General features: G+C 44.2%; 1 protein-coding gene across 3 annotated transcripts in view; it reads left to right on the top strand.

Annotated features, from left to right (window-relative positions):
• LOC306982264 (calmodulin-binding transcription activator 1-like) overlaps positions 1-27,333 on the top strand; it is a 181,373-nt gene that overhangs the window by 108,882 nt on the left and 45,158 nt on the right. For all 3 annotated transcript variants that reach the window (XM_079582132.1, XM_079582133.1, XM_079582134.1), the window contains exons 5-6: positions 14,370-14,505; positions 26,830-26,901. In XM_079582132.1, coding sequence (XP_079438258.1) covers positions 14,370-14,505; positions 26,830-26,901 — 208 coding nt within the window. The remainder of the gene's footprint in view (positions 1-14,369; positions 14,506-26,829; positions 26,902-27,333) is intronic.

Here is a 27,333-nt window from a genome sequence, read left to right on the forward strand (position 1 = left end):
TCTCACAAAATGGGAAGGAAAAGACACCACGGTCAGGGGGATGCCCAAAAACGTCGGGACAGGACAACTGAACCGTCACGTGTTCCGTTGCCGACAGCCAACTGGGCCGTGAGAAGTGAGTTGGCAGAAAAAGACGCCAAGTAACGGTGAACGGCTGACGAAAAATCAAGTATAAAGCTATCAGGAATCCATTATCCACCAGTGCTGTCATTTTCAGAAGCTGTAACCGATCTGAAGTGTCCAGAAGCACAAAACGTTCAGTGCTCAGAGACATGTGAGGAAAGGGTAAAAACACCGACTGGTGATCAAGACACACGAGCTGAAATGTTTAGACTTAGGCAGAAATGATCTAAAGACAGATCTTTCAAAGGCTTTATGGAGGGACGAGATCAGAGTGAGTCTCGTTGGGCTTTGTCCTTTTCCCACCCACTTGACGAATCACCTTCTATCAGGAGGATTCAGAGTCGGGTTCCATTTCCACTTTCCAACTTGAAAAGGTCCACCTAACTCATCTTTAATGATACGCGCCCACCCCTGCCTGTGCCCCTCCATCATCTCGCCGGCACCAAAGTCATTATCCCCATTCGGTTTTGGAGTTTTAAAAAGTGAAGAAAAAATAACAATACACAGTGTATAACAGAAGCAAACGAGTGTCAGCTTATCCAGAGATTTGGTGACATATTTGGTGACGTTTATTGCTCCCCTCTTCCTTTCTGTAAATGATACAGAATGACATAAGAAGAGGTCAACATTTCATTACTGTCGCATCCCTGTACGGGCCCGCGAGCGAGTCCCGGTTCTATCTTTGGAATGTGGAACTTTCCCCTCTTCCTGCGTCGCTTGTGTTTTGGAAGATGAAACCCCTCCGTCTGTTTGTGTGTCTGCAGTGGCCCGTCACAGCCCACAGCTCAGCCCCGCACTTCGGATTCCGCTCGAATCGCACTAACGGGAGTCTTTCCGCGGGTTTCGTCACCTCCGCATTTTTACTAACAATAAATACAATCCTTCCTGATGAAGTGTAGATCGGTCCGAAGCATTTGTGTTTGAGAGCGCGACTTCAGACGAGACGAATCTGATCAAGGCGACGTAAGGGCGACGTGTTCTTACGCTTAGTTCAATGGAGGACAAATGCATTGGAGGGAAATCTGAGAGACACACGATATTTTTGGTCAATGTTTCATAAACATTGAACGCAGGTACCGAAAAGAAATATAATGATATATGATATATAAGTTTTTATGCTGTTGGTTATACAAATTTAAAAAGAAAAAAAAAGGGAAAGACAAGTAAAAAATAGAAAAATAAAAAAATGCAAATAGTGGGAAAAATTTGGTTAAATTTGGGGAAGATTTGGGGAATCAAAAATATCAAAAAGGGAAATAACGTGGGAAAAAATTGAAGAAAAAAAAATTGGGGGGTAAATTTTGGGTAAATTAAAAAAAACGGGAGAAAATTGGGAGGAAAAAAAAACACCAAAAAGAAATTGGGGAAAAATTTGAAATTTTTATAATGAATATTATCAATGAAAAGTCGACTAAATTAGACCTAAATTTAGTTGACTAAATTGACATGCAATTTTAGTCAACTTTTTACTAAAATTAAATTACATTTTAGTCAAAAGACTGCGACTAAAACTAAAACAAAATATGTTGTCAAAATTAACACTGGTCACGACTTCCGCTTCCGGGTCCTGGCAGACCGGCAAATATGCGAGAAAAAAACTTTAAAAACTCTTAAAAACAACCGTCAATATTTCTGAAACTGAACGTAGAGTTACTGAACCTACTTATTTCTCAGATTGATTAGCCAAAAATGTCGCACCTACTGCTAAAAAAGTCATATTTACTAAAGTTTGTACTTCCAGGGTTAGCGTAGCTGCTGCACCATTAGCATCTATCTCCGCTAACCAGGATGTAGCGATTTTGGTAAATATGACTTTTTTTTCTGCATTTTTGGCTCATGGGCCTGATAAATAAGTATGTCCAGTAACTCTCTGTTGAGTTTCACAAATATTGATCGTGGTATTAAAGAGTTTTTTGTAGTTTGCGGACCCGGAAGTAGAGCTGTGACGTCACCACTTAACAAACGTATTTTGTTCTGCAGCTCAGGGTGCAAGAACAAGAAGTTCTCGCGTCTTGTGAAGTATGAATGAGCCTTAAGACCTACAAAACTGATCTAAGATTTTTACCTTGCGCTGTGGTCCATTTTTCGACGCATTTTCAGTGCTTTTTTGTTGCCTGTGTTGTAGCTTCTTTGTTGCTCTTTGATGCTTTTTTCTGGTTCTATTTCATCCTCATTTACATCTCGTTTCTGTCGCTATTTTTATGCTTTCTTTCCAGAAGCTTTTAGGTTTGGGTAAAGTCGAACAGGAGATGATGTGCTCCATTAAGGCGGGGGTCATTAGGAGGTTAAGTTCAACAGTTTGACCCAAATTACAAACCGATGCGTGGGCTGGCTGCGCTTTCCTCGAGATAAGATCGTTCCGTTCACCGAAAGGCGTCGCGTAAAAGATAAGCAGCTTTCACATCATTTGGTCGTAGTGAATAAATCAACATCACAGTGAAATCAATATTTGATTTGAACATGTTCCTGTCACATCCGGGGGAGGCAGATGGGTCATGCTCGTGAAACATTTACAAACATAAAGTCCTGCGTACCCCTTCCTTTAAATTTTTATTCCCACCTTCATGTCCTGACCTTGACTTGTCCCTGAAAGCATCATCTGAAGAGGAGGAAGTCTTTGGCCTCTTCACCAGCCCCTCCTCCCTCCTCATCCTCTCATTCTCCTTTAGTAGCGGTTTCGTCGAGCTACTGTAGGGCTCATGCGATGGCGACAGAAGCCAAATGAGTTTCAAACGTTGTGTTTTGACATTAGTTCTTATTTGTTTTGGCCCCGGAACGTCAAGTAAGTGATGTAAGTGCACGCCAAAGCGAGCGCTCCGTCTGAAGTTGCCATGGTGATCCGACAGAACTAAAACATCCAGCTCTGGCGGCTGTATTGTGATTTCCTCTCTGTTCACGTAAACAAAGAGTTGACTCTGCTTATAACTGTGAGTTCTTTTAAACGGTGGCGTTGCGCAAAAATCAAAGCTTTTGAACGCTACAAGGTCGCCTCCTCGTCACACACCTGGAGTTGTGTTTCCCTAGTGACTGTTGTTAGAGCAGCTTCCTGTAGCAGTGCGGGGACAATAGATGCATTACGTCATAAAAGGGGGCGTGGCCTTGCCGAGGGGGAAGGAGGAATGTTTTGAGGAACGTCATTTTTCATTCTTTTCAGCCGTTTTCTGGCGGAATGGGCTATACATACAGTGACCAGTGTTAATTTTGTCGACTAAAATTGGACTAAAACTAAATTAAACGTTCCTCATGAGACTAAAACTATGACTAAAATGTCCAGATATTTTAGTCGACTAAAATGAGACTAAATAAAAATGAAAAGGAGACACTAAAATCATCCAAACTTCTGCTGACCGTCTGAAAAAGCCTCAGATCATGTAAATTCTCTGCCAAAGGATCAGCTCTGAGCTTTGTTCATGTGGAGCAGCTCCATGAAGCAGAGGAACAACATTAAATAAGATTATAATGAATATTATCAATGCAAAGTCGACTAAATTTGTCTTAAATTCAGTCGACTAAATTTACTTGCAATTTTAGTCGACTAAAACCAGACTCAAATTGAAGATATGTTTTTGACTAAAACTGGACTAAAATCGAATTACATTTTCATCAAAAGACTAAAACTAAATTGAAATATGTTGTCAAAATGAACACTGACAGTGACCCCGCGTGAGTTTCCTGCCTGGACAGTAACATGGGCGCTGTCCTTCCTCTCCACCATCTTTTACATTCACAGTTAGCAGGGTCCCACACAAATGAAGCCATAGCTCAAGATTTGGCAAAGGACGGCGAGTAAAAGTAGAGTAAAAGTTAGGATATAACTGGAGCAGGTTAAAAACATCACGTCTTAAAGGAACAGGCCACCGTTTTTACATACTGAGATATGTTCTTACCTTAGCTTTGACGAGTTCTTTAGGACCTGTCTGATCTTCACCCGTGCCTTCAGTCACGTAAACACAGCGCAGACGGCGTTAGCATTTAGCCTCTCCCTCTCTCCTCTATAGCTCCAAAACAGGTCAAGATAGAAGCTACCAAGCTCTTCCACGTTTTCCCTATTTAAATATGGTTACGTGAAGTGTTCCACTACAAAGTATAATTACACAAAATTAAACAATGTGGATTTTCTAAGCGGATAAAAGGGGGAACTATATTGTAAGGCGTAATAATACCAGGAGTAGTTTGAAATACGCGCAGTAATCTTCACTTTACTGTGTAGTGTTACTGTACAGTGTTTTTGAAGCGTAAGTAACTCTCCAACATTCTGGTTGCGTTAAAGTAGCTCGCCGGGTTAAGAACGTTGGAGACCTCTGATATAGCCCACAGATACAGACGGCATCTCGTCATAGAAGGGGGCGTGGCTTTGCCGAGGGGGAAAATAGAATCTTTAGAGAAACAATTTTTCACTCTTTCAGTAAATCGGGCCCATATGGATATTTTCTCACAGCAGATTGTTCAGTAGAAGTGAAAAAACGGCAGTTGTAGCTAGCGCTAGCTAACCACTAGCATTAGCCCGATGCTAACATGAAGCATCATGTTAGCATTCTCCATTTTTTATGTAATTATGGGCTGTTGAACCTCTTTGTTCCTCTCTATGTCTTTGTATCTTTATTTAGAAAACTATATTCACAAGTATTTTTTGAATAATTAGAGAAAGTTTAGATTTTTCTCCAAATTGTTTTCCCCCTTAACTGTTTTCAAACATGACCATATATGGGCAATTCCAGAGATGCCGTCTGTAAACTTATTCATGCAAATAAAGTCAAGTCTTAATCAGGTCCATACGGATGTTTTCTCACAGCAGATTGTTCAGAAGAAGCGGAAAGACGGCAGTCGTAGCTAGCATTAGCATGTAGCATGATGCTAACATGAAGCATTATGCTAGCATTCTCCGTTGTTTTTGTAATTATGGGCTGTTGAACCCCTTTGCTCCTCTCCAAGTCTTTGAATCTCTATTGGGTAGAAAACTATAGCGTTTTTTAAAGTCGTTTTTTCCCCCCCTCAACTGCTTCAAACATGACCATATATGGGCGATTCCGGAGATGAGCGAGCGGTGTAAGGGCTTCAGTCAGAGGCTCATGTTGAACCAGGAAGAGAACGAGCCGTTTTCGATCAACGTAGCATTTTCTTACCAAAAAAAAAGTGTAAGATGTTTGAAATAGTTTACAAATTCCAAAAAGATAAGACTCTATCTTGAATGTAATGCTGATTTTGTTGTTGCCATACTGTTACATCATTTGCATACCCTAATTCCTGGGGTGGCTCATGTAGAAACCAGGATAGGAGTCATTTCCGGTGAGATCGCACTGAGCCAGAAAGAGTTTTTGTTTCATATAGAGGTTTATTTCAACGTTTCAAGATGATTTTTCTGAACGATCAGCCCCCGTAACGTTTGAAAGGATGTCCTCGCGCAGCTCATGGTTGAATTCAAACACAAAGAAAGTGACATTTGTGGCTCTGGAACATGCAGCGTTTTGGAACATGCTCCTGGACTAACGCTGGGCTTACACTGTGACAGTTCTGGGGCGATTTTGAACATGCCAAATGCGACTGACTCTCATATGAGGAGGAACCCAAACCCACGGAGGTGTTTGACGCTGTGGAGAGCGATAAGACACGCGACTGACCGGCTCACACGCATTTTAAAGGAACAGCCCAGCGTTTTTCCAGACTGAGATATTTACCTGAGCTTAGACGAGTTGATGTGTACCTGTCTGGTAACTTTGTGCCCGTGGAAGAGCGTGGTAGCTTCTAACTTCACCCCCAGTTTGGAGCTATAGGAATATGCTGGGAGAAGCCAAATGCTAACAACATCTTTGGTCTTTTTGGGTGACTGAGGTACACATCAACTCGTCTAAGCTCAAGTAAGAACATATTTCAGTATGGAAAAACGGTGGCCTGTTCATTTAAATTTCATAGTTGTGGAAAGAGTGTTCCAACTATTTTCTGATGTTTTCTGAGTAAAACCGATGACCTAATTAAAGTACGGATATGGCGTGTTTCCCTGTGAATGCGACGCATGTAATGAGGCTTCGTAAACAGACCGTAGCTCGGTTCAATCTGAAAATGTGACATCTCTACGGATATCTGACCAATCAACACGAAATAAAAAGGGTTTTTATGCTGACAATACATTCCCTAAGCCTGAAGTCAGAGCCGGTGCTGGCCCTTCTGGGGCCCTAGGCAAAAATCCACAGTACGCATCCCATGGTTATTCGACAAAGAGGGAACCCATTTACGGTCAAAAACAGTTCAATCAATCAAATTTTATTTATAGAGCCCTTTACAACACTCAAGGCGACCAAAGGGCTTTACAATAAAACCACATAAAATCCATTAAAAACATTCATACAACCAAACAATAATCCAATCCAATCCACTTTATTTGTATAGCACATTTAACCAACAAAGATGTTTCCAAAGTGCTGCACATGAGATCCTAAAAACAGATACAATACTTATTAGCTCTACCACAAAAAAAAAAACAGATTAAAAATTAAAAAAAAAGAATAGACTAAAACCTGCATAAAACAATAAATAGTTCGTAAAAGACATTAATACAAACAAAAATAGAACAGATAAAATGTACAAAAAGTGTCGCCGTGCTACTTAGTGTTAAAAGCCAGTCTGAATAAATGCGTCTTGAGCCTGGATTTAAAAAGGCCAAAGTCAGTGATGGTGCACATCAGGGGGCGGCTTAGTCCAGAGTCTGGGTCCAGCTGCTGAAAAGGACCGATCACCCCAGTGCTTGGACCTGGTCCTGGGCACTTCCAGCAAAAGCCGGTTTGACGACCTCAAGGATCTGCCCGAGTCACGAACAGTTAAAAGTTCAGACAAGTATGAAGGGGCCAGACCACTGAGGGCTTTAAAAACAAAAAGAAGGATTTTAAAAATCAACTCTAAAAGAAACTGGAAGCCAATGCAACGAAAAATGGACTGGGGTGATGTGCTGGGGTGTGTTTGTTAAAAAAACAGCTGCAGCATTTTGCACCAATTGAAGACGATTAAGACGGGACTGGGAAACTCCAAAATAAAGGGCATTACAATAGTCAATTCTTGAACTGATAAAAGCGTGGATGGTTCGCTCCAGGTCTGAGCGGTTTAAAAAAAGGCTTTTCTTTAGTTAAAACACGCAGCTGATAAAAACTTGACCTGAAGAAGACAGTAAACCAAAGTCTGAAAAATTCGAGTCAGCAAACAAAATAAAATCTGTTTTATCCAGTTCCACTGTGGAGTAGTGCAGGGAAGAAGTGGAACATAATGACCTCAATTCAGGCCCTGCCCCTCTGTGTGAGAACCACTAACCTTTTTAAAATGGTCCCATTCTCTCACCTCTGGTCCCTGACCCAAAGTTTGGGAACCGCTGATTTAAAACTAACTGACACCTGCACCTGACGGTTATTTCTGTCTGACCACTGAGAGTTAGCCTGTGTGTGGGGAGTTCAGCTTCCCAACGGCCCTGTGGACCAAACTGTTCCTCAAGCGACTGGAACTGCCCCGCAGATTCCGCAGTCTCCTCCCTGACGGCATAACTTTGAAGAGACTGTGTGATGGGTGCGAAGGGTCCCTGGCGGTTTTGATGGCTTTGCGGGTCAGAAAACTCTTTGACGGTGCCATTTTCAGTCCTTAGTTTGGTTTCAGATGTGACCGCTCGTGTTCCACATAGTTTACGCCTCTAAAGCTCATAAAAAGTGAATTAGCAAACAAACAGCGCTCCCGGTCAGGCCAGAAATCCCACCCATATTTCACGCAAGGCCTCACGGGACGTAGGAATAGGGCGGAAAGGCTTGAACCGTTGCAGTGTCGTCCTCCTAAAACAGTCTGGGTGGAGAATAACGAATACATTATTTAGAACGACGCCAAATAAGGATAACTTATTGATACGTGGGCCTTGGGCGGTTCACCCTCAACAACTGATTCACCCTGACAGTGAAGGCGTGCGCGCTCCGGCCAGGGAGATCAGGAATCTCACCCACAACCCGCTCGCTGACAGGCAGGAGACAGGATTTACCACAGCAGGTGCAGGGAAAGATTTAGCGAGTTAGCGAAGGAAAGAACCCACTGTAATCGAATATGAATCTCCCTTAATTAAAATTGACCTAAAATGTTTAATTAATTTCTGTATTGATTTGAAGAAAGAAAGAGAGAGAGGAGGAGGAGGAGGAGAGAGAGAGAACCTGTAAAATAAAGATGAATGTTGCAGATAGGAGCAAAAGTCCATCATTGAAGAGCGTATTGACCTCCGACTGATGTTTTCTGTCTGTTACCGTGAGATAAGGGTGTTTATTGATATTGTTTTTTACCATTGTTCAACAGTCCTTGTCGGTTACTACTATAGGAGCTACATTTCTGACAGGATTACCGAGCAACTTGATGCTAAGTTCCTCGGTTCCTATGAGGAGCTAGCCATGTCTTGCTGAAAGGAACATACATTTGAATAGTACGCAGCTCAAAACATCACTTCAAAGCGTGACACAGGATGTAAATACTTCACCAGAGGACACTAAAAAAAAGGCTAGTTCAGATGACGGCATTACTTGAACATTTATTAGCCTTAAATTAGCGTCAACCGTTTAGCTTCAAGGCTAAAACATGTACATTTGTATTGTTATCTTGTCTTAGCTGTGTAAATGTAGGTGTTTTAGCCTTGACGCTAAAGGCTAACATTGATTTAACGCTAATAAATGTTAAAGTTTTACCCCTCTCGTCCTCACCCTTCCCTCTCATCCTCACCCTCCTCTCTCCTCCTCACCCTTCCCTCTCATCCTCACCCTTCCCCCTCCTCTTCACCCTTCTCTGCCCTCCTCACCCTTCCCTCTCCTCCTCACCCTTCCCTCTCATCCTCACCCTTCTCTTCCTCCTCACCCTTCCCTCTCATCCTCACCCTCCTCTCTCAACCTCACCCTTCTCTCTCCTCCTCACCCTTCTCTCTCCTCCTCTCTCCTCCTCACCCTTCCCTCTCATCCTCACCCTTCCCTCTCATCCTCACTCTTCCCTCTCATCCTCACCCTCCTCTCTCCTCCTCACCCTTCTCTCCCCTCCTCACCCTTCCCTCTCCTCCTCACCCTTCCCTCTCCTCCTCACCCTTCCCTCTCCTCCTCACCCTTCCCTCTCCTCATCACCCTTCTCTCTCCTCCTCACCCTTCCCTCTCCTCCTCACCCTCCTCTCTCCTCCTCACCCTTCCCTCTCCTCCTCACCCTTCCCTCTCATCCTCACCCTTCCCTCTCATCCTCACCCTTCCCTCTCATCCTCACCCTTCCCTCTCATCCTCACCCTTCCCTCTCATCCTCACTCTTCCCTCTCATCCTCACCCTCCTCTCTCCTCCTCACCCTTCTCTCCCCTCCTCTCCCTTCCCTCTCCTCATCACCCTCCTCTCTCCTCCTCACCCTTCCCTCTCCTCCTCACCCTCCTCTCTCCTCCTCACCCTTCCCTCTCCTCCTCACCCTTCCCATCTCATCCTCACCCTTCCCTCTCCTTCTCAACCTTCCCTCTCCTTCTCACCCTTCACTCTCCTCCTCACCCGTCCCTCTCCTCCTCACCCTTCACTCTCCTCCTCACCCTTCCCTCTCCTCCTCACCCTTCCCTCTCATCCTCACCCTTCCCTCTCCTCTTCACCCTTCTCTCTCCTCCTCACCCTTCACTCTCCTCCTCACCCTTCCCTCTCCTCCTCACCCTTCCCTCTCATCCTCACCCTCCTCTCTCCTCCTCACCCTTCCCTCTCCTCTTCACCCTCCCGTCTCCTCCTCACCCTTCCCTCTCATCCTCACCCTTCCCTCTCCTCATCACCCTTCTCTCTCCTCCTCACCCTCCTCTCTCCTCCTCACCCTTCCCTCTCCTCCTCAACCTTCCCTCTCCTCCTCACCCTTCACTCTCCTCCTCACACCTTCCCTCTCCTCCTCACCCTTCCCTCTCATCCTCACCCTTCCCTCTCCTCCTCACCCTTCCCTCTCATCCTCACCCTTCCCTCTCCTCCTCACCCTTCCCTCTCATCCTCACCCTCCTCTCTCCTCCTCACCCTTCCCTCTCATCCTCATCACCCTTCCCTCTCATCCTCACCCTTCCTCTCCTCTTCACCCTTCCCTCTCATCCTCACCCTTCTCTTTCCTCCTCACCCTTCCCTCTCCTCATCACCCACCTCTCTCCTCCTCACCCGTCCCTCTCATCCTCACCCTTCCCTCTCATCCACACCCTCCTCTCTCCTCTTCACCCTTCCCTCTCCTCCTCCTCACCCTTCCCTCTCCTCTTCACCCTTCCCTCTCCTCATCCTCACCCTTCTCTCTCCTCATCACCCTTCCCTCCTCACTCTTCCCTCTCCTCCTCACCCTTCCCTCTCATCCTCACTCTTCCCTCTCCTCCTCACCCTTCCCTCTCATCCTCACCCTTCCCTCTCATCCTCACCCTTCCCTCTCCTCCTCACCCTTCTCTCTCATCCTCACCCTTCCCTCTCCTCCTCACCCTTCCCTCTCCTCTTCACCGTTCCCTCTCCTCTTCACCCTTCCCTCTCCTCCTCACCCTTCCCTCTCCTCCTCACCCTCCTCTCTCCTCCTCACCCTCCCCTCTCCTCCTCACCCTTCCCTCTCCTCATCCCCCTTCCCTCTCCTCCACACCCTTCCCTCTCCTCATCACCCTTCCCTCTCCTCATCACCCTTCTCTCTCCTCCTCACCCTTCCCTCTCCTCCTCACCCTTCCCTCTCCTCCTCACCCTTCCCTCTCCTCATCACCCTTCCCTCTCCTCCTCACCCTCCCTCTTCTCATCACCCTTCCCTCTCCTCCTCACCCTTCCCTCTCCTCCTCACCCTTCTCTCTCCTCCTCACCCTTCCCTCTCCTCCTCACCCTTCCCTCTCTCCTCCTCACCCTTCCCTCTCCTCCTCACCCTTCCCTCTCCTCCTCACCCTTCCCTCTCCTCCTCACCCTTCCTTCTCCTCATCACCCTCCCCTCTCCTCCTCACCCTTCCCTCTCCTCATCACCCTTCTCTCTCCTCCTCTCCCTTCCCTCTCCTCATCACCCTTCCCTCTCATCCTCCTCACCCTTCCCTCTCCTCATCACCCTTCCCTCTCATCCTCCTCACCCTTCCCTCTCCTCATCACCCTTCCCTCTCATCCTCCTCACCCTTCCCTCTCCTCATCACCCTTCCCTCTCATCCTCACCCTTCCCTCTCCTCATCACCCTTCCCTCTCCTCTTCACTCTTCCCTCTCCTCCTCACCCTCCTCTCCTCCTCACCCTTCCCTCTCATCCCTTACCCTTCCCTCTCATCCTCACCCTTCCCTCTCATCCTCATCCTCCTCTCTCCTTATCCCCCTTCCCTCTCTTCCTCACCCTTCCCTCTCATGCTCCCCTGACATTGCCCACCCTCGGTCTCTAACCTACCGCACTGAGAACACCTCCTATGTCAAAGGCTGGTCGAAAAGCACCGGTGGATAACATATTGGAGCGCCATCTCTGCCGCCACTACTACAACAGCAGGTGCTCCAAACCATAACTCTCTCCCGGTCCAATCATCTTTGACCAAGTGCCGTTCTCCGCGTCGTAAAAAAAAAAAGACCGGAGTTTGTGTATCGATTTCAGACACGTCTTCCCCCTGTTGTCATGAGATAAGCCCATCCCCTCCCTCCTCTCTGCTGTAGATTGATTGCCGAGCAGCGGGGCCGACATTGAACCGCGAGTCGGCTCGGCGGTGGGTCTCGCCGGGGCCCCGTCGGTGCCGCGTTTTTTTTTCCCCCCGACGGGAGAGCTTCGTGCCGGGGCTGTTGTTTGTGTGTTAAGCCCGGAGAAGTGGAGGTCCACGCTGCGACTATAAATCATTGACCTGAATTATTAACAACCTAGAAAGAGGAGAGAGAGAGAGAGCGAGGAGTTTTAACTGTGGCTGTATTGACGTCATGAGAGGAAAACATTAACGGGGCAGCGCTGTGCTTGTGAATGAGCCCTGGATTCTCTCCTCACTGCAAGAAGGGTCCCAGGTCTGGGGTCTTTATGTGTGTGAGTTTGTGCGCAGTTTCATCTGGTTTCCCCTTCCTCCAACTACACTTGTGCTATGACTACTCTACAACTACTGCTACTTCTACTAGTGCTACTTTCTCTTATGGATCGTGGCTCACTGTCTCCCAGAGCTGTTGTTTGCCAGAGAATCTTGCGTTGCCGTGGTATGCTGCTTTTATTGATGCTACTACAATAGCGATGCTGGTCAGGTACTTCAAATATACGGCACACTTTGGGTGCAGGTTAGAAAGAACACATACCGTACATTCTCTAATACTGGCCTGTGTTCCATTAGCGGCCGGGTCTCTGACAGAGGCCGGGTTCGCGGCTGGCGGAGGCAAATTAAAGCCGGTCTCTGGCCGGGGCTTTTATTAGAAACTATAGCGGTAGAAATATTCCCCATGTTAGGAATTTGTCTCATACTCGTGTAAATGATAACTCATGTGCAGGAAGTAAACAAACAGGAACCCGGGCCGATGGGGACGCTGCGGAGGAGCTGATCCGAGCGTAACTTTGACACAGATTTAGCCACTTTTCAAACCTCCAGTGACTATTTGTAGAAACAGGGCAACAAATGTTGTGTGACCCTCCAGGGTTTTAATAAAGTCACCATCGCGTCTTCAAAGCGCGTCCAGCTGCTCCGTGTGCAGGTCAGTCCCACGCCTCAAAATAACTCCTCCCATCAGCGCGAGCGTCTCGTCTTCTCTCGGGTCAGTCTCATGATCGATCACAAACACAAACGCTCCGTCTAAACTCAACTTTTACACAAGATAACAACAAATAATCCGGTCCGCGGTAAAAACAAAACAGAAACCTGCAGTGACATTGATGTCAAAGCTCCGTTAACAGCAACAAAACACTTCCTGTTGTCCCGACAAAATAAAAGGCGTCAATGTTCCAGCCACTGGGAGAGGGTTTGAAATGTTAATTGATAAATGAACTTAATATTTTAGGTCCAAATGGACACAAATCTCGTTTTTCTTCGTTTTCCTGGTCGTCCATTTTGCTCAAATAGAAATAAAGGCCTGTCTCTAATTGTGGCCTGGTTCCAATAAAGGCCTGGTCCTGGATGCCCTTGAGTAAATAAAGGCCTATGTTAGAGCATCTACGGTAGTTTCCCCTTACATTGCTGGTTTACAACATACAGGGCCTTCAGATCCATAAATGCCTCTCAAAGTAGGCCATATTTTTGCTGAATGTCCAGCTTTATGGGGTAAACGCATCATTAGCGTGTTTAGTTTTCTCATTGTGCCGAGTTTAGGTGGAGCCTACAGCTCTTGTATGACTTTGATCACCTCAACGCGTGCACAGCGGCAGCGCACGTGTGATAAAAATAATGCAGCAGCAAGAAGCAAGGCACAGCTAAAATAAATGATAAGGCGACAGCTCCTGACTGACCTGAGGAGAGCAGCTTCTCACAGCGTCAGGCCGGGCTGCTCCTGGGCCACTTCACTTCCAAACTCCCGTTTAGTTTAAGAGTTGTCCATGACGGAGTGGAAGTAAAGCCTTGTGATAGTTTCTGCTGCTCCTGCTCCCACTGGATGATTATTAGGGCTGGGACTAATATTGGATCAGACTTGGATCGCAATACTTTGTGCTGCAATACCAAGTATCGATACTTTATCAAGCATCCCAATACTTTCAATACTTGTGTTTGGAGGCATTTTTTATCACACACCAGCAACAGTTACACAGCCCCTTGTTACATTTTGTGTTAATGCACTTTCCAATCTAAACACTTCAGTAAATGTCAAATGTTTATGAACTTTGAACACATAACTTTTTACACATTTTAAGGTAAACATATCTCATTGTATCGCAGTACATGTCGGATCGGCCCCTGAGTATCGTGATATGTACAGGATCGTGACAAAAGTAGATCGTCCCAGCCCTAAGGATCACTATTGCTTTTACTGCTGCTGTAGTTGAGCAAGTACACAAAGTGCTTCAAAGGACTTTACCAATCTAAAAAAGGTACATTCAAAAATAAAACATAAATGTCATTTCAGAGATGAATTCCAAGTGAAAAGTCCAGATTAGCACTTTCAGCACAGGTTTTGAGCTTTGTCAGAGTGGCCTGTCCACAACTTCTTCTGCTCCTTTTGCTGCTCATGTTATCGCCACCACAGCCAGGGCTAGTGTAACTGCCACTACTACTACTACAACTACTACGACTGCAACAATATGGTTTTGTTTTGTCCAGGTGCTAGACACCAGGAGCCACGTTGCCTAAAAACAATATTGATATTTTTATTTGTGTGTCGTGTCCAGGCCGCAGAATGGCTCCATGATCCTGTACAACCGCAAGAAGGTCAAGTACCGGAAGGATGGCTACTGCTGGAAGAAACGCAAGGACGGGAAAACCACCAGGGAGGACCACATGAAGCTCAAAGTACAGGGCGTGGAGGTGAGCACCACAGTGCATGGGGATGTGATGAGGAACTACTAGGATTTAGCCTCTCCTAGAAACCATTCTAGTTTAACCGTCTTTAACTGGAATGGTTTCCCCATTCTAAAGTGTGTTTCGTCCATATATCCCCATCCTAATTTTGAATTTTTAGTCAAAAGGTGATAAAATCGATACAGTTGTGCACAAACAGAATTTTTTATTATTTTTTTGGACCGACAAAACTGTCAGTAACAACTCGCAGGACAATAGTGGATGCAAAGAAATAACTTCATCAGAAATACAGGACTCTCTAAAAAAGGGGTTTCAAGATGCACAATAAGGAGGCACTTGATGAAAAATGGGCTGCAGACTCCAGAAGAAAGCCATTACTTTGCAAATGCCATAAAGTATCTGTTTACAATATGCCAAACAGCACAGAGACAAGTCTCAACATCGTCATTTGGAATGATGAAACCAAAATGTCAGTGTTATGGAGGACCCGAGTCATCCCGCACATTCCCTCGAGACGTCTGCGGGGCCTCAAAACTTGAATCTCGTTTCAGAGACAGTTTTTATCCTCAGGCCGTGAGGCTCATGAACATTAGCCTGAAGGAACGCTGAGGAAATTCCGTTTTTATTGGTGGAATGCTTTGTTGTGTTGTTTTGATGCTTTTATATATAGTTTCTTGTTCAGCGGAGCGAGCGCCAGGGCAAAACTTTTTTCATTGCTTTGGTACCTTGTACAAATAAAACTTGAAACTTGAACTTGAAACGGAACTTTTTGGCCATAACCATAAACATTACATTTGGAGGAGTCGACGAGGCCTGTGATGAACGATACACCGTTCCTACAGTGACACACGGAGGTGGATCACTGATGTGCTGGGGATGTGTGAGCTTCAGGGAACTTGGTCAAAACTGATTTCTGGATGACAGTAGCATGTTATTAAAGAATACTGGAGGAAAAGTGTCTCTGATCAGCCTGGAAGCTGCACGAGACGCACTGGGATGTTCCAACATGACAATGATCCAAAGCACAGGGACATGTCCACCTCCAAAGTGAAGGTTCTGGCGTGACCGTCTCAGTCTCCTGACCTCAATATCATTGAGCCGCACTGGGGAGATCTCAAGCACACTATTCATGGAAGACAGCCCAGGAATTTACAGGAACCGGAGGCTTTTTGCCCGAGGAAATAAAGAGGCCCATCCACAACTACCACAAAAGAATCCAAGCCGTCAATGATGTTAAAGGCACAAGCAGCATTAAGAACTGGGGTGTGTAAACTTTTGATCAGGGTCATTTTGGTCGTTTCTTTGATTTGATTTAAAAAGAGTAAACTCAGTTGTTTGACCATAAATGGCTTTGCACGACCAACAACAGTGTTACCGTTCATATTCTCTGAAAAATGTCCAAAAACAAATAAAAAATTCTGCCACGGGATGTAAACTTTTGAGCACAACTGTATTTTCACAATGTGACGACAAAGCCCTTTTCGTCACAAACACAAACCCCTTTTTACACATATGTTGTGAACACTGAACAGTTTTCCGGTCAGTGACTCGATGCCCTTTGGGGAGGGACGAGCGCTGCTGCACTGCTCTGGACTCCTGCTTGTTCTTTATTGCAGGTCACCTCCCTCCTGGCTGTTGCTATCTCGCTGGTAACATGTAAAAGAAAAAAGATCCATGTCAATTTGATTTCGATCACCCGCGTGGGGCCTTTGTTTGAGGAGTTCTCCCCATGTCTGTGCACCTATACCACCATAAACATGTACAATTAGGTGAGTCCTCCAGCCATGTGTTTCTAAACATTAGCCGGGCTCCATCTGACCCAGCCTTTGGCAGCGTTGGATGGGTAAAGAACTTTATAAATTAAGCAGTGAGCTCCCGTATCTGCTGCTGCTCGTAGGGGAGACCGGGGCTATTTGTCACACCTTTTATTCTAGAGTCCACTGCTCATCAACAGAAAATCCCACTGGAGTCAGAGCTGCTTTAAATGACAGCTCGAACCCTTGACTGGAAGGAGACGTCGGTTCCTTTTTTCTGTCATATTTTGATGACCGTCAAACACAACAAAATGTGTCATTATTCATTTTTTAACATGAAATTTGATAAACCTTGGTAACTTTGTTGCTAAAAGGTCAAAATAAGTTTAAAACAGTCGCAAATCAATGCCAGATGTGTTTATTACACTCATTTGAACTAACTGAGCGCTTTTCTACCTTCATTAGGCCCAAAGCGCTTCACAGCAATTCACACTTTCATTCACACACCAATGTACACAGACACTGGAGGCAAGGAAGACGAAGTGTCTTGCCCAAGGACACAAGGACTGTGTGCACCTTCAGGAGCTGGGATTCGAAAACCCCGACCTCCCGATCATGAGACGCCCCGCTCGACCTACTGCGCCACCGTCGCCAAAATGTACAAGGCAATAAGAATTATCACTAAAGCAGATTTCTATCTTTGTAGAGCTGAGCCTACTGAAAATCCATGATCTTATTGATCTAAATACATTAGTAATAGTGCACAAAGCATATCATAATCTTCTCCCTCCTCCCATCCAGGAGCTTTTTGAACACAGGAAAAGTCAGTATAACCTCCGAGGAACTGCTATTTTCAAAAAAGCAAAAGCTAAAAAGAACAAAAAGAGTGGGTGTATTTCTGTAAGAGGTGTTAATCTGTGGAACGACCCGGAAGATCAGTTAAAACAGTCCCAAACAGTCAAAGCTTTCAAAAAGTTGTTTAAAGCTACTAAAATTCAAGATGTTCCCCCATAGACTCACATGGGAGAATGCAATTTCAAGGGCTTTTTTCTCAAAACACATATTTCTGTCATTGTGGCGACACTATGTCCACGTCAGTCGGACCTAAAGACTTCAAATTTTCCAGCCTTGGACTGAACAATATTTGGAAGATTTTTTCAGAGGGATTTTTTATTATTTAATCCCTAAGCCCCATTTATTGAGTTTTGAATGTCAAAAAATAAGGCGAGAATTACATTTTTACACATTTTTCCACTAAAAAACAGCTTATTTTAAAACTAAACAAGAAATCCCAAATCCCCTCAGAGAAAGTCTTGGCAACTCATTCATCAATAAAATGAAACAATATATTTGAACGTAGCTCTATCCATTATTCAGATTTCCTCACCGAAAAGATGGGAGATTTGAGGCATTTTTAGGCATAAAACACCTTGTTCTTATATGAAAAGATAAAATGACATAAAACTTGCAATGTATTTTTTTCTCACGTTTATGCCAGTGATCGACAGCAAAAGTTTCAAATTGACATCTGTTAATATACATTTTTTCCCTATTCACCTGCAGTGTCTTGCCTTAAAGGAATGAACTGACCGAATAAACTACTACTACTACTACTACAAATGACCCAAACATACGGCCTCTATCAAAGCTCATGTTCACACAAAGTCATCCTAAAAACATATTAGACACAAAAGAAACAATTTCCAACCATTTATGCCCAGTGTGACAACTAGCCCCGAGTGTCCACGTAAGCTAGCTAACAAACGGCTTTAGCATTTTAGCTCCAAAACGGCTCAAATCAAAGCTAACTTCTCTATCTTTCAGTCCAGAAGATAACAGGCTTGTTGCACGGTGTGGCTATGCTAGCTCCTCTGACCTGAAGGTGTGAGCGCCTGGACTTCCTGTCTGTTTTCTTTTCCTGGAATAATAATCATATTTTCTAAAGATTATGTTGTGGGCGGTGAGTTCCCGGTAGATGAACATTTACTGTGTGTTCAAATCATGAAGTTCAGATCAGAGACGCCTGTGATCATGAAGGATTGATAGTTTGTCTTGAAGCTAAAGGCTAACATGCTATAAAAATATATATAAAGGCACTATTTCAAGTTGTGTAATGCATTAACCGCTTAACTTCAACCTGAACCGAGCACATTTTCTCGACGAAAACAATGATGGAAAAGTGGCAAAAATGTCACAAAAATGTCACAAGAAATTGACAAAAAATTGACGAAAAATGACAAAAATGTGACAAAATAATGACCAAAAAATTACAAAAATGTGATAAAATGTGACAAAAATGTGATAAAAATGTGAAAAAAAATGGCAAAAATGTGACAAGAAAATTACAAAAATGTGATAAAAAATTGACAAAAAAGGGACAAAAAATTGATGAAAAAGTGGCAAAAATGTCACAAAAATGTCACAAGAAATTGACGAAAAATGACAAAAATGTGATAAAAATGTGATAAAAAATTGACAAAAAAGTGACAAAAATGTGACAAAAAAAATACAAAAATGTGATAAAAAATTGACAAAAAAAATTATGAAAAAGTGGCAAAAATGTCACAAGAAATTGACGAAAAATGACAAAAATGTGATAAAAATGTGATAAAAAATTGACAAAAAATGGCTAAAATGTGACCAAAAAAAATACTAAAATGTGATAAAAAATTGACGAAAAAATGAAAAAAAAAATTATAATAAGTGACCAAAAAATGACAAAAAAGTGACAAAAATGATGGAGAAAAAAAACTGATGGCGTGAGGAAAAAAGATCCTCTCGGTTTAGGCGGGAGTTAAGAGTTTAAATTAGCCTTTAGCTTCAAGACAAACTCACTGATCCTTACAAGCATAAACGTCTCCTCTATGGAAATATCTCTACCAGGAACTCACTGGTCTGAGCTAATCTTAATGGAAATGACTACGAACAGGAAGTACTAGCGCCCACAGCTTCAGCTCAGAGGAACTAGCGTAGCCACATTGTGCAACAAGCCTATTATTGGAAGAGAAGAAGGATACCAATGCACATATAGTAAGTCAGTACCATCACACAGGCTATAAAAAGCAACGTGACAGGTGAAGGTCTCCCCTACTGCCTGTTACAGCTCTGTAGGTTGGTTTTCGTGCTAATACTTGTACTGTACTCGAGCAGCAGAAGTAGCAATACCAGCAGTTTGTCCTTTCCCTCCAAGAGATCAGCCCGAAAGAAGGATCGCCGTCGACGCCGGAGAACCCCTGCACGACTGAGAGCCTCCCACACACACACACAGTAGTAGTGCGTTTGATGATTGTGATGGAGAGGAGAGCGCTTTGGCCCGGTGCCAGGGGGATGATGTCAGCGCCTCCTTCAGCAGAACACAGCGAGACATCGATCCTCTCGCGGGCCGCGGCGTATGAGAGTGTGTCCCGGGAAAGGCACGCACGGGGAAAGTGATTCATCAGCACAAAAACACAGAGAGAGGGAGAACAGTCAAGGAGACAGAGAGGTGACGGCACCAAGGAGGGAGAAAAACAGGATCTGCACATTTCACCTTATCTCTCTGTAGTGCTGTGTTTGATTATTACTCAAATGTATTGCTTTGTAAGTGTAGTATAAAGGAAATGACCACATCCCTGCTCCTTTCGACCGATCGCAATAGTATTACTGAAACATGGATTAAAATGAAGGCCTTAACCTCTTAACCCCCGCCTTAAAGTCACCCCGTGTAGGATTTTCACTTAAAAATTAAAATTGAAATACTAGCATTTATTTAAAATACCTCATACATGCCCAAATTAACATGTGTTTTTGCTGTGAGCGGCTCAGCTCTCCTAAGACATGACCGTAGCTTTACCAAGAGTGGGTACGTCGCTGGCTCGTTTCCATGGAGATGTGACTAAAGTCAGCAGAATTTGAGATTTAAAGCAGTACTAAGTAACTTATTTACCTTAATAAATCCTTTCCGTAGTCCCTGTGGGGGTGATACAAGTGTTTATGGGATGACTGGAGGGTCTTTCATCTCCCTGGTGTCTCTGGACAGAAAACCATGTTTGCAACTTGACTGCCACCGGTGCGGAGCAAGCAATACACACTAATGGAATCACGAAGAAGAAGCTAACATGCTAACGGGCAAAGCTAACTGCGGGTTAACGTCACTTTAAACAGTATTTGCAGCCAAGTTTGAGTGAAAAAAAATATTTCCATTGTATAGTTGGATGCACAGTAACCCTCTCTCCCTTCACCTTTCCTGTCAGCGTAGTATTTACTCTCCAAGACAATTAATAAGTTAAAAAATCGTAACTTGCTACTACACCTGCAGTTGCGCTTATGGCCTCTAGGGGGAAGAGTTACTTAGTACTGCTTTAAATAGACCTAACGGTCATCGTCTGACTCCATTCTTTGATTATTCACCGCAGTAACAGCATGTCGAGCTGGTCACTAGGAGCATGTTTTGCACTGATGGCAACAGTATAGTAAAATGTTACACAGTGTCGCTTTAACTAGGCAGAGTAGCTGTCCATTTGGAGACAGCTAATGGGGATCCAAATAAATCAATCAATCAATCAATCAATCAACAAATAACTGAGCGCATTTTGTCCAGTTCAGCTTTACTCAAATCTAAACGCTTCTCGACTGGAGCCTACAGCCTATAGGCTACAGTAAAAGTTTTTAATTGACATCTTTGAAAACATCTTTCCACGTCGCCGGCAGTGTCTCACGCTTTTCATTTCATATGAGGTTATTTAATGTTATAAAAGCTAAAAACTTCATGAGCTTCTCCCCGTGATGTCGAGTTCACTCGTTCCAAACGCTGATAAAGCCGAGTCCACCCTCGTGAACTCCTCAAGTCCGCGCTCCTCATAGCACCATATTGTTTACATTTCTTCTTCTGTTGTGCATTTTCTGACGCGCCTACTGGTGGTAAGTTCCAATAACACAGACTGGACATTAGAAACGCGCTGAAGCTTAACTCATTGACTGCCAATGACGTCTAAAGTCGTCAATTGAAATCTTAACGTTGACTGCCAATGACGTCTATATACGTCAATTAGGTTTTTCAATGGGAACAACAAAGCCTTGAGCATGTCTGGTGTTAAAAGCTTAGTTGTGCTGCTCTTTCGTTTTCTCAGCTTTTTGGTCAGAAAACAGCATTTTGGGTGATTTCACCTATTTTCTACAGACGATTATTAAAGAATGAAAAGAGGTACACACTTTTTTTAGATGAAAGAAGAGTCTAATCTTTCTTTTGGTGGGTTTCGTGTTGACATAGACCTAGACCTAAATTTTCTGTGGGTCTTGAAAAAACAGTCAAAATCCTGAAAAACCTCTGGCAGTGAGGAGCTCTCTGATTTGAAAATGGCTGGCAGTCAATGAGTTAAATACTGTAATAACTATAATTGGAAGGCACAAATTTGTTTGCGTATGAAAGGGAAGCATAAATGAGCCTTTACTGATCGGGGGTTAGGGGTTTGGGACTGCAATGGATCGATTGAGATTTGGATATGCATCATTGCTAAACCCAACCCATGGATGGCAGATAAATAGCATCGACCTCTTTTTTTCTTTTCTGTGTACTTTATATTGTAGACGATTTTATGAAGTACAGTGATACCAGAAAACGAGGATCAAAAGCAATTTATTTTCATTTGTTTTGAAAAAGCATCAGGGTGTTATGAATATTACATTAGTCAGAATAGAGTAAGCCTTATTTTCTTGTTAGCCTGTTTTGTGTGTTTAAAGTCAGTACAAAGTCTTAACTGCAACCTTTAAAAAAACATGAATCCCACGTCCCTTTCACACGCAGTGCAGAAGTGTTCGTTGAGTGAATCTGACAGTCATCACTCTCCAGTGGGTCTACAGGGCCAAAATGCACACTCACTGAGAAGACACAGCACTTTTTGCAGCTATAAAAAAGATGGGTCACAGTGGAGAAGGCTTGCTCTTAAAGTCCTGTTATCATAAACAACTGGCTTCAGAGATGGAAGTCCTTGGAAGGTGGGCCTTTGGGATAAGATTGAAAGACTTGAGTGAAGCCAGGCAGTAGCACCAGCATCACTGCTTGGAGCAGGACGTTCCCTCATAGGGCTTTTCCACCAAGGTGTTGGTTCTGGGCTGGTTCTGGTGCCGGGTTGGTTCCATACTGACTTGGTTTTCCACCAAAATGAGAGCTGTGCCTATTGTCATAGCAACGCTTTGGGAAGTCAACATCAAAAATGGACAGTAATATCTTACTACAGCCACTTCTGGTTATAAAATACAGAAAAATCAGTTTATGTTTAGTCACAGCAGCCGTTAATATTTTGATTTCTTCTTTCTAACTCTTGTTTTAGCTAAAGAGCATATAGCAAAACAAGAGAGACTGTTTTGGCTTCTCCAGGAAGTTCTAAGCACAAACTAACTAATATTGATTGTTTGTTGGAGGAGAGAGCCACGCCCCCAGCTGCTGACATCACTGGTGCTCGTTTCTTGGTCCAGTTTTTAATTGGTTCCCAACCGGCACCAGATTTTGGAACCAAGAGCCAGCGTTTTTTTTCAGTGGAAAACGAAAGAGCCGGATCTGAAACTGGAACTGGCCCAGAACCGGCACCGGCACCAGCTTGGTGGAAAAGGGCCATCAGAGCATCAGTCCACCGAAGAACCCATGGCTTTGGGGGGGAATAAGGTCCAGGTCCTCATCAGATTGTAACCATCTTTTGCCACCAAGTTTTGATCTGCACGCTGTCTCAAAGCTGCGTAGCCCTTGTTATATTTCACCGCCCTTATACCGCTTTGTCTTGACTGATGCAACCCTGGAGGTCCTAGAGAGAAAGCTTTCTTTCCTTGCCATCTCCCTGTGCTTCTGAAGTTTGTGATGGATGGCTGGAGCTCTTGACATGATGTAAGGTCCTCGTCTTTCCATTGGTCATGCACTTCCATCAGTGTTCTTGGGTCTTGTGCTACCACTGGGGTCTGTGGTAAACCTGAGTCTTCGGTAATTCTTCCAGAAGATTGTCTTTCCCGGGCTCCTCTAAAAGATCGTTCATCATCCTGGCGGTGGTTGTCAAAAATCACACCGCAACAACACAGCCATACTACGTTGTCCCATCTGTGAAGGACCTAAACCTAGCAGCAGCAACTTTCAGAAACTGAAATCTCAAATAGCATCAAACTGGGTCCGAAGGGGTTTGAAATTTTAATGTAATGACATCGTTTCTGCCCATCCTTTTTGCCTTTTGACATTTCCATTTTACATAAACAAATGTAGTTCCTTTTTGGGCCTCGGCTTGTCGCACCAAGGATTGACCGGTCGCCCAAACGCTGACATCCGGTTTCTTCGCTCTTCCACTATCGGCCTGGTGGTCGTAATGATATGGCTCTGTTTATTTATTTCCGTGGCTGTTCTGGCGTTCGCTCCATTTGTCATTCTGAACCGACAAGCCATTTTTTTTCCCCCCCTCCCGCAGTAGATTTTTTTCCGTAAATTGGACCACCCAAACTCTGGAACAGGAACAGGAGACGGCGAGTGATTCGGGAACCGGGGAACGCAGAGAGAAAGAGAGAGAGAGAAATAAAACATTGGGATGGAGGGAGGCTCATATGAAATGGAAATGTATGGAAATGCTCTCAGGCAAAACAGAATTCAGACACAGAGAGAGCGAGAGGAGGACGCTGCCAAAGGAAAACAGATATGTGATTAGTGTGAGGATCAAAACAACAACCCAATGACGTGGCGCCAATATCTGGCAAAGGACAATTTCTCTCGTAGTCATTTTATTTTTTTTATCACTCGTCTTGTCAAATGAGCACTCTTTTATTGTGCCTTTTACCCCCTACCTGTGTCCCCAACGGAGGAGGGGGGGACATTCTGCAAATTGTCGGAGCCAGAACTCGAACCCGGGCAGGAGCTATAGGCAGAGGCGCGATAAGAAAAATACTTTCATCAGAAAAGAATGTGACAGGAGTTCGTTTGTGCTGACAGAGAAGCCATTGAACTTTGTGCTTAGAATTACTGAGACACTTGGTATAAACAAGGTGGAAAAAAAAAAAAAATCAACATTTTGACAGTTACCATAGTTACCGCAGTAGAATTCTTCGCTGCCCACTTCTTCATGCTCTTTGGACCGTTGTGATGCCATGCAAACACAGCCTTTAGCTTAGTCAGGATCAGCCCGTTCGTTTTTTTGATCAATGTCAATGATTGTCAAGGGACTTTATGATGGTTTACAGCCATGTTGTTTGGCAGGAACGGCACAGGTTTTAGTGCGACAGTGACACAGGAGGAAATGATAGATACAGACACATACGAGGGGGCGTGGCTTAGCCGAGGGGGAAGGGGGGGGGGGCTTGTTATGGGAATTGCAATTTTGAGAAGGGTCTGGATGGAGGCTGATGGGCGGGGCATGTGATTGGAGGTCCACACTTGCACAGAACAACGCTAGCTTTAAATGAATCCAAGCTAAGCCTAATCCTAGATAGTGAAGTTCACAAAAGGCGTGGAATCGAGATGGATTGTTTTAGCGACGGGTAAACAAGCAACAACCTCCCTCTCTCTTGGCACAGCTCCGTTTTTTTGCCTTTTTCTGCGAACTGCATTTGTGGTTTCCGTGTTCCACATTGTTTTACTGGATATTTTTGTATGTCTTTGCTGTGTTTTTGTGGAGGTTCAGCTGATTTTCTTACTGCAAAGAGTCCTTAAAGGGACTATACGGAGTTTAAAAATGTTTAAAAAAGTATTTTCCTTCCCCTACATGTTTCAACAATGTCCTAATGTGTAGAATGAGCCCAAACCTATTCACCACAACTGCCTCTAAAATCCTGCACTGTCACTCAAAAAGGTGTTCATTCGGGTCCGAAGTGCCATCATGCACAAGCTTAATATAGAAGCTGCAGTTACACTTATGACCTGTGGTGGCAATAGTGAGTATAAAATGGCTAACTTGCATCTAGCCCCTTTAATGGTCCTGAAGAAAGCTGCTTTAAAAAGTAAACAAACAGCTAGCTTACCAGCTAAAGACATTTGAGTAATGCAAATGTCTTCCTCTGAGACACTGATGAGGCACCAAGAAGGTTCGGAGGGAGCTGCGCAGGAGGAAGAGGAAGGAGGAGGTGAAGCTGAACAGTGCAGGATGCCACGCTCTGAAACAGGGACAAACCCCGGAGGCGCTGCACTGTTTCAGTGATCAGAGGAGACTGAAGGCAGGTGCTACAGTATCCCTGACCTCCAAAAACATGCTGGTCATGTTGAGTGGCAGCACGGTTCAGTCGCAGCAGCTCAGGACTAACACCTGAACACTGTTTCGTTGTACGCTTGTACAATGACAAATCATGCACTTACTAACTTAAACGTCACGTAGAAATTTGAAGGTGATGTCATTTCCTGTGGCGGTGTGGAGCTCCACTGATGCTTTATATTTTCCGGTGAAATATAAACAAACAAAGTCAAGTCTCAATCGGGTCCATATGGATGTTTTGATGCAGCAAATTGTTCAGTAAAAGCGACAAACCTGCACTCAAAGTTAGCATTAGCATGTTGCATGATGCTAGCGTTAGAATTTGCAGATAGAATTCTTTGTTGTTTATGTATGGGCTGTTGAACCACTTTGTTCTTCCCCATATCTCTGTATAGATACAGACGGCATCTCGTCATAGAAGGGGGCGTGGCTTCGCCGAGGGGGAAAATAGAATCTTTAGAGAAACAGAATTTTCCCTCTTTTTTGCCATTTTCTGGTGGAATATGAACTCATTTATCACACATAAATAAAGTCGTGTAAATCGGGCCCATATGGATATTTTCTCACAGCAGATTGTTCAGTAGAAGTGAAAAAACGGCAGTTGTAGCAAGCGCTAGCTAGCCGTTAGCATTAGCCCGATGCTAACATGTAGCATCAAGTTAGCATTCTCGGTTATTCATGTGTTTATTGGAAGTTGAACCACTTTGCTCCTCCCCATGTCTTTGTATCATTATTTAGTAGAAACTATATTCATATTTCAGCATTTGTTAAAGTAGTTTTTAAATAATTAGAGAAAATTTACATTTTTTCAAAATTGTTTTCCCCCTTAACTGTTTTAAAAAATGACCATATATGGGCGATTCCAGAGATGCCGTCTGTATCTATCTTTAGTAATTCTATTCTCAGCTTTTGTAGTGGTGGGGTAATGGGTGAAAGAGTGGTGGAGACGTTCCGCTTCGAGAACGTCACCATTCTCGTTCTCGCAGCTTTGAACGTCAATCATTTATGGGCGAATCCAGAGATGCCGTCTGTATTTGTTCATTGTTTGAGTTGAGGTTTACGTAAAAGCTCTAGCATGGAGTGACAAAAAGTCTAGATGCAAAAGGGTAAGACATGAGAGCTCTTCTGCATATGTTCTACACCTCTCGCCACTGAGCCACACAGAGCAACTATTATTGATGCACACTTTGGCTCCACAGTTTGTCTCTCTTAGCGCTCCTTTAATTTGCTATTTTCTTTAGGCCTTTCAAACCCAGATGCCTGGATCTTCTCACTTGTGCGCCGTGAGTGTGTTTAACCTGAGCTGTCCTTGAGCCCTAACCCCTCGGTGACCCCTGCGTGACCCCGTGGTGACCCCGTGACTAACCTTTGACCTCTCCTCTCTCCAGTGTCTGTATGGCTGCTACGTCCACTCCTCCATCATCCCCACCTTCCACCGCCGATGCTATTGGCTGCTGCAGGTAAGGCCCTCCCTCTCCCTCTCCCCCCTTCAACTCCTGGACTTCAAAATACATTTCACTGTTTTCACTTTGTTTATAGAAAGGTAAAAAAACAATAACAACATGATGACGTCATAAAATAAACGTCGTGAAGGGAGAGTTTGCTCTGATTTTTACTTTGGCATAAGATAAAACTAGCCAAGAATACATAACTCCAGACACTGACAAAGCCAACCCTCTATCTGGCTATTCTATATTCTCTTCTATTCCCTCCCACCTATCACTGTTCACCAGAGTGGCATCTCCCCCCCTCACAAACAGGTTCACAGTCCCTTGGGTGTTTCCGTGTTGTTTTTTATGGAGATGTGGACTCACTCTGCTGCTCTGTCAGAAGTGAAAGAAAGCAGTCCTTTACAACGCTAGCACTCAGGACCGATTGATATTCCCCCTTGA

Source organism: Gobius niger (assembly GCF_951799975.1).
Source record: "Gobius niger genome assembly, chromosome: 24".
NCBI lineage: Eukaryota > Metazoa > Chordata > Actinopteri > Gobiiformes > Gobiidae > Gobius > Gobius niger.